The 15975-nt window shown below is 46.7% G+C and overlaps 1 protein-coding gene across 7 annotated transcripts in view; it reads left to right on the top strand.

Annotated features, from left to right (window-relative positions):
• ctbp2a (C-terminal binding protein 2a) overlaps positions 1-15975 on the top strand; it is a 433668-nt gene that overhangs the window by 362849 nt on the left and 54844 nt on the right. For all 7 annotated transcript variants that reach the window (XM_072479240.1, XM_072479239.1, XM_072479241.1 and 4 more), the window contains one exon: positions 9504-9710. In XM_072479240.1, coding sequence (XP_072335341.1) covers positions 9504-9710 — 207 coding nt within the window. The remainder of the gene's footprint in view (positions 1-9503; positions 9711-15975) is intronic.

Here is a 15975-nt window from a genome sequence, read left to right on the forward strand (position 1 = left end):
TCTGGTCCAGTTGATGTCTATGGGTTTTGCATGTCCCGCACCCTCTGCCGCCAGGGAACAAGCTGTGTGTGTAGGCGAGGGGGGTGCCAACAGCGTGAACAGAAAATTCCAGTGGCGGGAAGGGCTGGAAAATAGCGGTCCTAGTATCAATAATAGTGACCATGAAACTAATATCGATTGCTGTAAAAACCTATCTGCTTCACTAATGTCCTTTGGGGAAGTAAATCTGCCCTAGTTACCTGATCTGCATGTGACTCCACAGCCGTACCAATGTGGCTGACTCTTAACCGCACTCATATGGCCTAGCGAACCACTCATTTCAAGGGCTTATGGGAGTGGGCAGCAAATGCTGGCCTCACCAGAGACGCCCGGATCCCATGAATAAAAATCAAGTGGGGTAGGATGCACATTTCCACCATTTCTGAAGAGTTTCTTTTCTCCATCAACTATCCTCCCATCCACTCATCCAGAGCTTGACCTTAGATCTCCTGGTATAACTACAATTTGGGGTGTTATTTTCTCAGAGGCATCTCTTGATTTCATCAGTTATATGGCACCTGAACATGTCCCACACTAATAAACTGCATTCATGGCACAGGCCACTGGGACTCTGATTCCACAAGTTGGACGTGATTTAATGGCCTCGTCGCACCCGACTTGGTAACACAACAAGGCCGATGAATCTCGCAACAGGCCTCTCACGAGATTCGCAATGCTCAACGCCTCGTGAGATTTAAAGAAATATTGCGAGACGTCGCAATCTGGATCTTGCCCTTGCTGAATGAGATCCAGATTAACATAGTTAAGTGAGCCATTAGGTCATTTGAATTTTTTCTGCGTCGGATTTTCCCGGCTTCCGGGAACTAACACCTCGCCTGGAAGACCTCGCCATGGCGTCATTTAGCACCCATTTCCACAAATGTGGAACAGGTATAACGGCACCTGGGTAGGTCTCTCAGGTATTGGAGACCCTGAGGGGGTCGGACTCAGGGCACCTGCTGACTCTCGGGCACCTTGGCATATAATCAAAGAATCTGCCAAAGAATCCACCCTGGCACTACCAGGATGCCAAGCTGGCAGTGCCTGTGGGGAGGGGGGGGGGGGGGGGGGGGGGGCTCGAGAGCCCCAAAGAGGTAAGTTTGGTGCAGTGGGGGGTGGTAGGTTGTTTCCGGAGACTTCCGTGGGATAGCTGAGTGGGATTGAAAGATTAGGGTGGCATTTAAAATGGTGCCCGGATCCACACACATTCTTCCTGCAGAAAATGGCTGAAGTGCGGCCTCGGCGGGGTGGCCCTGGCCTGGGCATAAGAAAAATGGCAAAGCGCCGTTAAATAGCGGTGTCGTTCTCGGCGCTGCAAGTACCGAGAAACACCCCGCTAAACGTGCCCAATCGGGACTCTGTTTCTGTCCTGTTAAATTGTGCCCATTATCAATCCATAACCTCAATCCATCTTCATGCATCCAATTGTTGTCATGGACATACAGAAAAACCCCTTGCAGTGAACTTTATTTTCAGCATGGGTTTTTTACGTTTGAAAATATCCATTCGATTTCATTTTGTTCAGTCGGCCATACAGGCCAGTACCACCGTGAACCTTGTCCTCTTATGGCCTGTGGTTTTCACTCAAAACTTTTTTCGAACCTTTTGAACCACTCCACAGTTTGGGCATATCGAAATCTGTGGATGTTTGTTCCATGTTGCCGATGTGACATCGTGGGTACTCCTATTTTTTGCCACTGTTTGATGATGAATCACTGGGAACTGGTCATTCTGACATTGAGGCCTTTTGGCAGTCTCGCTGTGATCTTGGCCTCTGCTGCAACATTAGACATTTTTGTTCCATTAAGCGGCTGCACCAACTAGCTGTTGTTCTGAAATCTTTGCTGTACTCGGGGTTTGATTTGACCCACTTAAATACATATACACACACTGTATTTCTGGTGATGATGTATCCTTTCTGACAATTTTCAAGAACCCATTCCGAATTTGCATTTCAAGACCAGGCCAGTGGCTGGCCCCTGTCCTCATGGCGTATTGGGTCTTGGTCATCATCTGCATTCCTCCTTCTTCCGTTCTTGCACCGTGTTTTCTTTAACACCGAATCTCCTTGCTGCTGAACAGTTACTCAGATCCACACATATTCTTCCTCCAAATGCTACGACTTTTAGCTTGAATCCAGCTTCGTTACTTAATTACTTTTACCGGAGGACCATTTCTGTTTGTTGTCCGCCACGTGCAGTCTGCTCTGAGTGGACTTGACTTAAACTCACATGCAGCTTCTTGACAACAGCTCAATCCCATGCACAGACTTGAAAGATGAGTAAAACATGCATTTCTGAGGTGAAAAATTAAGGCTGACTCCTGCGAGTTTCTCAGCACAAAAGGCGGTGGGAGGGGGGTCCACTCTCGGCCTAAATATGATTTTGGGCGCTGAAAAAATGGGGTTGCCTTATGCACCAGGTGGACTTCCACTGCAATCTACGGTAAATATTTTGTGTGTCTGACTGTTGAGAGAAAGATGCCTAGGGCTATTGGACCAGGAAATCAGCCTTGGAACCGCATATATGAACATTGAAGCCTGTTAAACAGAGCGTTAAAGCACTGTTACAGTGGTGGCTGTGGTATTCCCCCACTGCTCTCCCTTTGCCTTCAATATAGTCTATAACTAATCTGGAGGAGAGTGTTTTCTATTGCTTAACTGTATGGTACTGACCTCTGCAGCTCTGCTATACCCCAGCTTTACACGCATACGACAGATGTACACAGAATCTGACAGATTGGAAGAGTGTAAATATCCCCTTAGGAATGCCGTTTCTTCGGAGGTCGAAGCATTTACCACTTAGCGCTGTTAGTTACAAACTGCAGCTACAGCTGCAAGCATCAGCCTGCCAGTTCTGCTTTCAAGTGACAGTGATGGATAGTAATGGTTTCTAAGACTAGCAGGGAGACTGAAGTCAATATGATACTGTATTGCATTTCCGTTATTATTACATTCTGCCCTGACAACAAATATAGAATTAACAGGGTTGTGGCTTTTAAATATTGATACAGAACTCGCTCGCCACTTACTGAACAATACTCTCAGCGGTGCATTTTACATGTTGTAACTAATACAACAAATGTCTGCAACTGTTCATTTTGTTTTCGACTTCGTTATGAGTCCTGACAGTATAGGCACGTAGTTTGTTGACTCTTTCAACTCCCTACACCATGCAGTGTCGGCACATGGGATTATGGGCAAGCTTGTGTTCTGTGCTCTCCTGCGGGCAGAAGGGGACATTGAAAGACCAGTCACTCTAGATTGCTGACTTGGGGGCAGTAATGGTTCTAAGAGTAGGCTCTCGATCTGCCCAGCCCAGCCCAGCCCGAGGAGGTCTGCCACAATGTTAGAATGTGTATGTAGGAAGGAATAATGCACGGCTACGGTGGGTAATTTTCCCTTTATTTCCTTGGTCCTCACGCTCCTTTGATAATGTTGTCACAGAGCAACCTTTTTGGAAGTGTGCTAGAGTATAGCAGGCTCACTCCATAACCAATTTTTTCAAACCTTTCCCCACCTTCAAAGGGGAAGGGACCTTGCACAGTGGCCAAAGACTGTGTCTGAGGAATTCCCTTTGATTAAGGGAGAAGCTGACAACATTTCACTATGTTACAAAATGCAAGAACAATTATGTGCAGTTGAGCATATGGACTTTGTTTGTGATAGCACACTTGTGATTTCTGAACCTTGCTGTGCTGATATGTCCAGTAAACCAGGTGGTCTTTTCATGACAGTTTGAAAAAAAAATCCCATTTTCAATTCGAGTGTTGCCTGCAAGAATGATTCACTGGCTTGTTTCCTTTTCCATACCCTGTCATCACCCCTTCTTACTAAACATTAATTTCTTACTTGAGTATGGTTCCATGGGTGAATGGTATCCTCTGGTCATTTGCCCATGTTTACAGTATTCACGGTTAATTTTTGACAACCAGTAATGTGCATTCATATAGTACCCAGTGCCTTCACTGAGGCATGAGCAATGAAGACATAAAGAAGTGTCTGGGTGAGGGGAATGATCAAAGTAGGTGAATTTAAGGAGTGTGGTGCAAAGGTGCAGATCTTTAGGGAGAGAATTTAAGGGAGTGAGATCAAAGTGGTTGAAGTCATGGCTACCAGTGGTGGGCTAATTGTCATGTCATCTCTCAGTAGTCAGATCATAGAACATAGAACATTACAGCGCAGTACAGGCCCTTCGGCCCTTGATGTTGCACCGACCTGTGAAACCACTCTTAAAGCCCATCTACACTATTCCCTTATCGTCCATATGTCTATCCAATGACCATTTGAATACCCTTCGTGTTGGCGAGTCCACTACTGTTGCAGGCAGGGCATTCCACACCCTTACTACTCTCTGAGTAAAGAACCTACCTCTGACATCTGTCTTATATCTATCTCCCCTCAATTTAAAGCTATGTCCCCTCGTGCTAGACATCACCATCCGAGGAAAAAGGCTCTCACTGTCCACCCTATCCAATCCTCTGATCATCTTGTATGCCTCAATTAAGTCACCTCTTAACCTTCTTCTCTCTAACAAAAACAGCCTCAAGTCCCTCAGCCTTTCCTAATAAGATCTTCCCTCCATACCTGGCAACATTCTAGTAAATCTCCTCTGCACCCTTTCTAATGCTTCCACATCCTTCCTATAATGTGGTGACCAGAATTGCACGCAATACTCCAAATGCGGCCGCACCAGAGTTTTATACAGCTGCAACATGACCTCATGGCTCCGAAACTCAATCCCTCTACCAATAAAGGCTAACACACCGTACGCCTTCTTAACAACCCTCTCAACCTGAGTGGCAACTTTCAGGGAACTATGTACATAGACACCGAGATCTCTCTGCTCATCCACACTGCCAAGAATCTTACCATTAGCCCAGTACTCTGTCTTCCTGTTATTCCTTCCAAAATGAATCGCCTCACACTTATCTGCATTAAACTCCATTTGCCACCTCGCAGCCCAGCGCTGTAGCTTATCTATGTCCCTCTGTAACTTGTAACATCCTTCCGCACTGTCCACAACTCCACTGACTTTAGTGTCATCTGCAAATTTACTCACCCATCCTTCTACGCCCTCCTCCAGGTCATTTATAAAAATGACAAACAGCAGTGGCCCCAAAACAGATCCTTGTGGTACACCACTAGTAACTGGACTCCAGTCTGAACACTTCCCATCAACCACCACCCTTTGTCTTCTTCCAGCTAGCCAATTTCTGATCCAAACTGCTAAATCTCCCTGAATCCCATGCTTCCGTATTTTCTGCAGAAGCCTACCATGGGGAACCTTATCAAACACTTTACTGAAATCCATATACACCACATCAACTGCTTTACCCTCATCCACCTGTTTGGTCACCTTCTCAAAGAACTCAATAACGTTTGTGAGACACGACCTACCCTTCACGAAACCGTGTTGACTATGTCTAATCAAATTATTCCTTTCCAGATGATTATACACCCTATCTCTTATAAACCTTTCCAAGATTTTGCCCACAACAGATGTAAGGCTCACTGGTCTATAGTTACCGGGGTTGTCTCTACTCCCCTTCTTGAACAAGGGGACAACATTTGCTATCCTCCAGTCTTCTGGCACTATTCCTGTTGACAAAGATGGCTTAAAGATCAAAGCCAAAGGCTCGGCAATCTCCTCCCTAGCTTCCCAGAGAATACTAGGATAAATCCCATCCGGCCCAGGGGACTTATCTATTTTCACCCTTTCCAGAATTGTAAACACCTCCTCCTTATGAACCTCAAGCCCTTCTAATCTAGTAGCCTGAATCTCAGTATTCTCCTCGACAACATTGTCTTTTTCCTGTGTGAATACTGACGAAAAATATTCATTTAGCACCTCTCCTATCTCCTCTGACTCCAAGCACAACTTCCCACTACTGTCCTTGACTGGCCCTACTCTTACCCTAGTCATTATTTTATTCCTGACATATCTATAGAAAGCTTTAGGGTTATCCTTGATCCTACCTGCCAAAGACTTCTCATGTCCTCTCCTGGCTCTTCTTAGCTCTCTCTTTAGGTCCTTCCTAGCTAACTTGTAACTCTCGAGCGCTCTTACTGAACCTTCATGTCTCATCTTTACATAAGTGTCCTTCTTCCTCTTGACAAGTGTTTCGACTGCCTTAGTAAACCACGGTTCCCTTGCTCGACCACTTCCTCCCTGCCTGACAGGCACATACTTATTAAGGACAGGCAGTAGCTGTTCCTTGAACAAGCTCCACATTTCCATTGTGCCCATCCCCTGCAGTTTTCCTCTTCATCCGATGCATCCTAAGTCTTGCCTTATCGCATCATAATTGCCTTTCCCCCAGATATAACTCTTGCCCTGCGGTATATACCTATCCCTTTCCATCACTAAAGTAAACGCAATCGAATTGTGGCCACTATCACCAAAGTGCTCACCTACCTCCAAATCTAACACCTGTCCTGGTTCATTACCCAGTACCAAATCCAATACGGCCTTACCTCTCGTTGGCCTATCTACATACTGTGTCAGGAAACCCTCCTGCACACACTGGACAAAAACGGACCCATCTAAAGTATTCGAACTATAGCGTTTCCAGTCAATATTTGGAAAGTTAAAGTCCCCCATAACAACTACCCTGTTGCTTTCCCTCCTATCCAGAATCATCTTTGCAATCCTTTCCTCTATATCTCTGGAACTTTTCGGAGGCCTATAGAAAACCCCTAACAGGGTGACCTCTCCTTTCCTGTTTCTAACCTCAGCCCATTACTACCTCAATTGACGAGTCCTCATCAAACGTCCTTTCTATCACCGTAATACTGTCCTTGACTAACAATTCCACCCCTCCCCCTCTTTTACCACCTTCCCTGAGCTTGTTGAAATATCTAAACCCCGGCACCTGCAACAACCATTCCTGTCCCTGCTCTATCCATGTCTCCGAAATGGCCACAACATCGAAGTCCCAGGTACCAACCCATGCTGCAAGTTCACCCACCTTATTCCGGATGCTCCTGGCATTGAAGAAGACACACTTTAAACCACCTTCCTGCCTGCCGGTACACTCCTGCAACTTTGAAACCTTACTCATGACCTCACTACTCTCAACCTCCTGTATACTGGAGCTACAATTCAGGTTCCCAAGCCCCTGCTGAACTAGTTTAAACTAGAGCATTAGCAAATTTCCCCCCCAGGATATTGGTACCCCTCTGGTCCAGGTGTAGACCATCCCTTTGTAGAGGTCCCACCGACCCCAGAATGAGCCCCAATTATCCAGAAATCTGAAACCCTCCCTCCTGCACCATCCCTGTAGCCACCGGTTCAACTCCTCTCTTTCCCTATTCCTCATCTCGCTATCACGTGGCACGGGTAACAACCCAGAGATAATGTTTGTCCTAGATCTGAGTTTCCACCCTAGCTCCCTGAATTCCTGCCTTACATCCCTAACCCTTTTCCTACCTATGCCGTTGGTACCTATGTGGACCACGACTTTGGGCTGCTCCCCCTCCCCCTTAAGGATCCCGAAAACACGATCCGAGACATCACGCGCCCTGGCACCTGGGAGGCAACATACCAACCGCGAGTCTCTCTCGTTCCCACAGAATCTCTTATCTATCCCCCTAACTATGGAGTCTCCAATGACTAATGCTCTACTCCTCTGCCCCCCTTCCCTTCTGAGCAACAGGGACAGACTCTGTACCAGAGACCTGTACCCCATGGCTTACCCCTGGTAAGTCCCCCCCCCCCCCAACAGTATCCAAAGCGGTATACTTGTTACTAAGGGGAACGACCACAGGGAATCCCTGTACTGACTGCTTCCTCCCAGCCCCTCTCATCGTCACCCATCTATCTTTATTCTTCGGAGTAACTACATCCCTGAAGCTTCTATCTGTGACCACCTCTGCCTCCCGAATGATCTGAAGTTCATCCAGCTCCAGTTCCCTAACGCGGTTTCTGAGGAGCTGGAGATTGGGTGCACTTCCCACAGATGAAACAGCAGGGACACTGTCGGCGGCCCTCACCTCAAACATTCTGCAGGAGGGACATTGCACTACCTTCCCTGCCATCCCCTCTCGATTTAAAAAAAAAGAAAAAGAAAGAAAGAGCTTACCTGTTATTCACTCCCCTTCTCAGCAAGCACACACTCAGCAACCTCTGCACCCTGCACGATAACATCTGAGGGAAAATAAAAGAAAAACGACTTACCAGTCACCAGCCAATCCCTTACCAAGATCAAGAGTTGCATTGGTGGAAATTCAGGCACATTACCTCTCTGATGGCTTAGTGGATAAAGGTACCATCAATGTCAATATCAATCACACAATAAAGCCCTAAATTTAATCCATAGACTGATCTGAGTGAGTTGTTCTCTCAACCAGCGCACCAATAGGCACGTGACAACGTTTTTGTGCTAATGAGGGAGAAAATGACCCATAATTTCTGATAGCTCACAAATGGGCAGTATTGTTTCTGAATGAGTACACATTCTGTCTTGATAGTTATTTCCGTTGAAGAGCCTGTCTCGAGCCTGGGAGCTGTCTAGCATTCAAATTTGCAACAGAGTCCCGTGATGAGCATGTTTAGCCGGGTGTTTGCCGGCACTCGTAGTGCCGAGAAAATCCGTGCTGTCTATTGGGACTTTGTTGTATTTTGGGGACTCAGCGGGAAACACTTAGGGCGATATTTTCTGATTCCCGACGCTGATTTCGTAATTGCCTGTAGGGCGGAGAATCCATTTTTACGATGGATTCGGGGACGGGGCCTGTTTTATGCAGGTTGCGCACGCTCCGCCCCGTCCGAAATGGCGTCATAGCTGCGCGAGCAGCACGCCGTTGGGGCGGCATCAGGACGTCACCTGAAGGCCCTCCCCCGATGGGCCGAGTTCATGATGGCGCAGGACGTGTGGTCTCAGCTGTTCGGGAACCCGGCGTGGCGGCTGAGGACCGTGTCCAGCGCCGCCACAGTTGGGCGGGAACCGTGCTGCTGGCCAATCCCTTGAGGCTTGGCGAGTTGGGTAGATCCCGGAAGAGGGATCTACCGGCAGCACCACACCACATTTTGGACACAACTCAGGTGGTTGATTGCACCCCATAGCTCAGTATAAGTCTGCACCTTCTGGCAAAGAGTGGTGAACTTGGAGAGATACATTCCTTAAATTGTAGAAAACATAAAACTAGAGCCGAAGGTATTTTCTGGGAGTGTAGTTGTAATACATTAGGAAAATAAAACAAAGACAAAGAATCTAAAAGGGAAAACAGAATTAGTGAATAAATTACCTGTTTTGGATTCTCGTGAGAGTAATGGGCAGTTGGATTTCCTCATTGCTATTTTTTCACCAACAAACACCGCTGATATTTACTGTTATTGATGCTCGATTGTGCTAAACCCCTTTTAATGAAACCCATGATGCATTAAGAAAATGCATCTCACTAGATTTTGTGTCACCTTTTCTTTCTTTTCCCTACCCTGATGTGTTTTTTTCCTCTTGTGCAGGGATTGCAGTCTGTAATATCCCAGCAGCAGCTGTGGAGGAGACAGCTGATTCAACCCTATGTCACATTCTTAACTTATACCGACGGAACACCTGGCTATACCAGGCACTGCGCGAGGGAACCCGGGTACAAAGTGTCGAGCAGATCCGTGAAGTGGCATCGGGAGCAGCCAGAATCCGAGGGGAGACTCTAGGACTCATCGGTTTTGGTAAGCACTGTGTAGGATAGGGCGAAACGGAACGTGAAGTTAGGGCTACTTTCTGTCTCAGCTTTTGACACAACTTAATAACTTGAAAATCTTCATCATTATGCAGATTAAGCATGTAAAAATTGTAACTGAGGGCTTAGTATGCTTTTCATTAAAATTATGAAAGTGGAGACATAATTTAATCGCTTTCAGAGCCTTAATCTGGATGGTTGTATTTCAATTCAGTGGTCATGTTTTCACTTGAAGGAACGAAGGATTGTCCAAGTAACTCTTGCTTCTCTTGGGCCACAACAAAACGCTAAAGAATTAAAAGTGACTAAATGTTTTGGTGCTGGCTTCAGGTCCTGGCTCCCAATCATAGTGGGTTTGACCTGACATGGAAGCCACAAGAGGTTAATATTGCAGTCAGGTTCCAAAGACGTTATTGGAACTCGGTATGTGTATTTAAACAAAGAACCACTGACTTCGGCATGTGCCCTTGACTCTTGCAATGCACAATTGGAGTCAGCAGCATTAGGGCAGGTTAGCAGGTAATTCTGCAGCTCCATTTTAAATGGTCACAACTTTGGCGTCACGTTTGATCCCAAAATGAGTTTACGATCTCCTATTCACACCATTACTAAGAGTGCCTATTTTCACCTTCTGTAACATTGCTCGACTTACCCGCATCTCAACTCGCCTCCAGTTGAAATCTTCATCCACGCCTTTGTTTCCTCTAGACTTGAGTTTTCCAATGCACACCAGACCACATTCTACACTTTGTAAACTTGAGTTAATCCAAAGCTCTGCTGCCTATGTCTTTATTCGCGACAAGTCCTGTTCCCCAATCACCTGTGCACTACAATGGCTCCCAGTCATATAGTATCTTGATTTTCAAATTCTCAAGCTTCTTTTTGAATCCCTCCATGGCCTGGCACCTCCCTATCGCTGTAATCTGCTCCAACCCCAGTACTCTCCCAAGGTATCTCCACTCATCTAACTCTTATGTATTCATGTTCTGTATTCCTGATTATAATTGCTCCGCCATTGATGGCCTAGGCTCCAAACTCTGGAATTTCCTCCTCGTGCCTCTCAATCTCACTCCCATCCTTTAAGACACTCCATTAAACATATCTCTTTGACCAAGCTTTTGTCTGACTTAATACCTGACCAAATATTTCCTTGTGTGTCTCGGTATCATACTTTGTTTTATAATGCTCCTGTGATGCACCTTGAGAAGCTTTATTACCTTAAAGGTACACCATGAATATAACATAAGTTTTTGTTGTTGCCCAAATTCACAAGGCGACCAAGGGGTTGAGATACATCCGGGTTTATCAGCCGGCAGCATTGTTCTATTTTGCTGTATCCTAAGATGTTATTGAATTATACAAACACAGTATTTCAGTTATAATATGTAAGACATAGATTTTTTTTAAAATGTATTCTTTATGCCTACCTCTAATTGCCCTTGCAATGGTGGTGATGAGCTGTCTTCTTGAACCACCACAATCCGTGGTGGTACACCCACAAAGCTGTTAGGCAGAGAGTTCCAGGATTTTGACCCAGCGAAAGTGAAGTAACAGTGATAGTGTTCCAAGTCAGGATGCTGAGAGACCTGGAGGGAAATTGCAGGTGACGCTGTTCCTATACATCTGCTGCCCTTGCCCTTCTAGGTGGTGTAAGTTACGGCTTTGGAAGATGCTGTCAAAGGAACCTTTTTGAGTAGATGTTCCACACTGCTGCGAACATACAGCGGTGGTGTAGGGAGTGAATGATAAAGGTGGTGGATGGGGTGCCAATCAAGCGGCCTGTTTGTCCTGAATTGTTTTGAGCTTCTTGAATGTTGTTGGAGTTCAACTCATGGAGTCACAGTTTTACAGAATTTCAAGAGGTCCTCGTGTTTGTGCCGACCATAAGACAGAGGAGCAAAATTAGGCCCATCGGGTCTGCTCCGCCATTCAATCATGGCTGATATTTTTCTCATGCCCATTCTCCTGCCTTTTCCCCCTAAACCGTGATCCCCTTATTAATCAAGATCCTATCTATCGCTGTCTTAAAGACACTCAGTGATTTGTCCTCCACAGCCTTCTGCGGCAGAGTTCCACAGATCCACCACCCTCTGGCTGAAGAAATCCTTCCTCTTCTCTGCTTTTAAGGATCGTCCCTTTCGCCTGAGGTTGTGTCCTCTGCTTCTAGTTTTTCCTACAGGTGGAATCCTCTCCATGTCCAATCTACCCAGCCTCGCAGTATCTACAAGTTTCAATAAGATCCCCCCATATCCTTCTAAATTCCAATGTATACAGATACAGAGTCCTCAACCGTTCCTCATATAACAAGCTCTTCATTCTAGGGATCATTCTTGTGAACCTCCTCTGGACCCTTTCCCAGGCCAGCATCCTTTTAGATACCCAAATTGGGTCTGACCAGAGCCTTGTACAGCCTCAGAAGTACATCCCTGCTTGTATTCTCGCCCTCTCGACATGAATGCTAACATTGCATTTGCCTTCCTAACTGTCGACTGAACCTGCACGTTAACCATAAGAGAATCTTGAACAAGGACTCCTAGGTTCCTTTGTGCTTCTGATTTCCTAAGCATTCCCCGTAATGAAATGAAAATGAAATGAAATGAATATCGCTTATTGTCACAAGTCGGCTTCAAATGATGTTACTCTGAAAAGTCCCTAGTCGCCACATTCCGGCGCCTGTTCAGGGAGGCTGGTGTGGGAATTGAACCCGCGCTGCTTGGTCTGCTTTAAAAGCCAGCTATTAAGCCCTGTGCTAAACCAGCCCCTAAGCAAAGACCTATCTATTCTAATCCTATTTTCCATCACTTGGCCCGTAGCCTTGTACGCTATGGCGTTCCAAGTGTCCATATAAAGGCTTTCTAAGTGTCATGAGGATTCCTGCCTCTACCACCCTTTCAGATAGTGAGTTCCAGATTCTGACCACCCCCTGGGTGAAAACATTTTCCTTCAAATTCTCGGTAAATCTTCCGTTCTTTATCTTAGATTTTAAAACTCATCCAGGCAAGGGAAGAATAATCCATCACATTTCTGACTTGTGCCATGTAGATGGTGGACAGGGCCTGGGGAGTCAGGAGGTGAATTACTTTCTGCTGAATCCCCCGCTGTTGTACCTCACAGTATTTATATGGTTGGTCCAGTTCAGCTTCTGACAAACGGTAGCCCCCAGGATGTTGATAGTGGGGGATTCGGTGATAGTAATATTTTTAGTGTCAAGGAGGAGAGGGTTCGATTCTGTCTGGCTGGTGATGTTCATCTGGCATTTGTGTGACATGAATATCACTTGCAACGTATCAGCACAAACCTAAATGTTGTCAGCGTTCAGGACTGCAGTGCTGATTTCTTAATGAATTCAAAGTATGTGGGCTTTGCTGGCAAGGTCAGCATTTATTGCCATCCCTAATTCTTGAGAAGGTGGTGCTGCCTTCTTGAACTGCTGCGGTGCCTGAGGTGTAGGTACATCCACAGTGCAGTTAGGGAGGGAGTTCCAGGATTTTGACTCAGTGACAGTGAAGGAAGGGCGATACATTTACAATTCAAGGTGGTGAGTGACTTGGAGGGGAATTTCCAAATGGTAGTATTCAAGTGTATTATCTGCCCTGTCCTTCTAGATGGTGGCAGTTATGGGTTTGCTGCTAATGTGTGTCACTGGTGGAGGGAGGGAGTGAGTGTTTGTGGAAGGGAGAGTAATCAACCAGGCTGCTTTGTACTTGATGGTATAGAGCTTCTTGACTGCTGTTGGAGCTGCACTCATCCAGGCAAGCAGAGCACATTCCATCGCACATGGGACTTGTGTCTTGTAGATTGTGGAAAGGCTTTAGGGAGTCAGAATGGGAGTTCCTCGACACATGATTTCCAGCCTCTGACCTGCTCTTGTTGCCACACCATTTATATGGCTAGTCCAGTTCAGTTTCTGCTCAGTGGTGACCCCAGATTGTCGATAGAGGGAGTTTCAGTGATGCTAATGACATTGAATGTCAAGGGGTGATGGTTAGATTCTCTCTTATTGGAGATCTTCACGCCTGGTACTTGTACAAATTTACATGCCACTTGTCAACCCAAGCCTGCATATTGTCCAGGTCTTGCTGCATTGTGACACAGACTGGTTCAGTATCTGGGGAGTCGAGAATGGTGCAAATTGTTGCTGGGCTTGCTTTACCGCTAATTACCAAAATTATTGAAAGCAGATTTTGCTGAAATAAAAATCAAGAATCAAAATTAATGCTCACTTTCTAAAAATCTCTTTTACATGTACTGCAGAAGATGTTACTGCTAATTGAAAGTTTTGGTAGTTTTGATCAAATAGAATTGCAAAAAGTAAATGTTGCGGGTTTTATTGTACTCTTTAAACTGTTCTATTTAATGGATTTAAGTTTAATGTAGCCTCACATTTGGGATTTGTTGCCAGTGTTTGGGGGACGGGGTGGAGAATAGAGGAAAAAAGAATGATTAATGTAATTTGGCAACAGCTTGTCACCCTCTGGGGGCAGAAAGTCCAGTTATTAGGGCCCAATCTGTTCTGAATCATTACTAGGGAGAATTGGTCTTCACAGGGAGCACTTCTCAGGATATCATAGAGTGTAATCCCTGAGCTTCGGTCCATTCATTCAAATGGGTGGGAAATTAATATCTGCCTGCCTATAATTTCCTCGTTGAAATATGACTTATGCCTATTACTCCATCTCTGTACTTGTATTTCTGATTGGGATCACATTTGTACCGTATGTCACGTGTGCCACATTAAATTTTGTTTTCTTCCTGCCTGGGTGTCAAACCAATCATCCAGAAGTATTTTGCTCAAAATACATAGCTGTTTCTTGGTGTTTATAAAGTTTTCCAGTGACGTCTGCAAGATTTTGTGCAATTAAAACATGAGGGGCACAGTCCTCCGGCCTCGATGCACTCTCGCTACCGTAGGGGAAATCGGGATCTTGCCGTAGTGTGGCAAAAAACAATTGTCATCACTTAAGGTCCTCAGCGGGTACCCCTTATCCCCCAAGAACCAGCCGCCCATCCTGGGGCAGTGCTCTTTGACTGCCCCAGAATGTAGCTGTCATGGACAGTCCCCAGGAAGCGTGCACACACGTGCATTATCTTCATGTGTGGTTGCACATGAGCTGTATGTTGAGGGAGTGGAACCCCTTTCTGTTGATGTAAGGCACTCCCAGATAGCCCAGTGAGCGCAGGGCAACATCGATGCCATCCACTACCTCCTGGACCTGTGGCATCCCGGTGATGGCAGAGAATCCTGCTGCCCGGACATCTTGCTGGCTTGGTCCATGCCAAAGTTGATGTACTTTTCCGCCCAGCATTAAGTGCATCCGTGACCTGTAGGATGCAACTGTGGGCTGTGGCCTGCAAGATGCCACACAGGTCCCCGCTCGAGTTCTGGAATGATCCCGACGCATAAAGGTTCAGAGCTGCAATGACCTTGACGGCCACAGAGAGCGGGTGTCCTCCTCCTCCATGTGGTGTCACATCCATGAGGTATTGGCACATGTGCCGCACCATCCCCTTGTTGAGGCGAAGCTCCTGCGCCACTCGCTGTCCGTCATTTGATCAAACGACCATCAACGCCCGTATACTCTAGGCCATCACGAGACTCCCCCTCTACGTCCCCTTCTGGCCTGAGGGGAGGCCAGGTCCCCAGGGTATGGAGTGGGGTCTGGCACAAGGTTCCCCGCCTCGAGCATCTGCTGATGCTGCTGCCGTCTCCGGCGCCTGGCCGCCCGGCCTAGCAGCAGCACCAGTAGGGAAAGTTGTGCTGGTCCAAAATCCCTGCCATAGGGTTCAATATCTGTAAGGCATTGGGAGAGAGTTTTAGACTGGCAAACAGTGGTGGCTCCCACCCCGGGACATTCCACTCCCCCGTTGAACACCCCCCTCCCCTCCCACTCGGAATGCCCTGTCCATGCACCCGGCCGCAGTGGGCCCTCCTAGCTCTACCGCTACATTTTAGTGTCTCCCCAGGATACACATTAGAGATGGAGGCAGCCAGATGCTGACCTCATCCTCTGGATGGAGGGCCCCGGTGTACTTGTCGACGGCACATGCACAGCCGTGCTGCCCTCGGGGGAACAAAGACATCTCTCCTGGCCTCCACTGCATCCAGGAGCCTCTCCAGGCCTGCATCCCCGAATCTTGGGGCACCATTGTTGTGAGGTGGCTGGGGTTGGCTGAGCAAGTGCAGCTCAAGTGCGGCTTGACCTGCTTAGCGGAGGGCTGGCGAACATGGTGCTGCCGGATCAGCTAGCGGCCTA

This window comes from Scyliorhinus torazame, chromosome 16 (assembly GCF_047496885.1).
Source record: "Scyliorhinus torazame isolate Kashiwa2021f chromosome 16, sScyTor2.1, whole genome shotgun sequence".
NCBI lineage: Eukaryota > Metazoa > Chordata > Chondrichthyes > Carcharhiniformes > Scyliorhinidae > Scyliorhinus > Scyliorhinus torazame.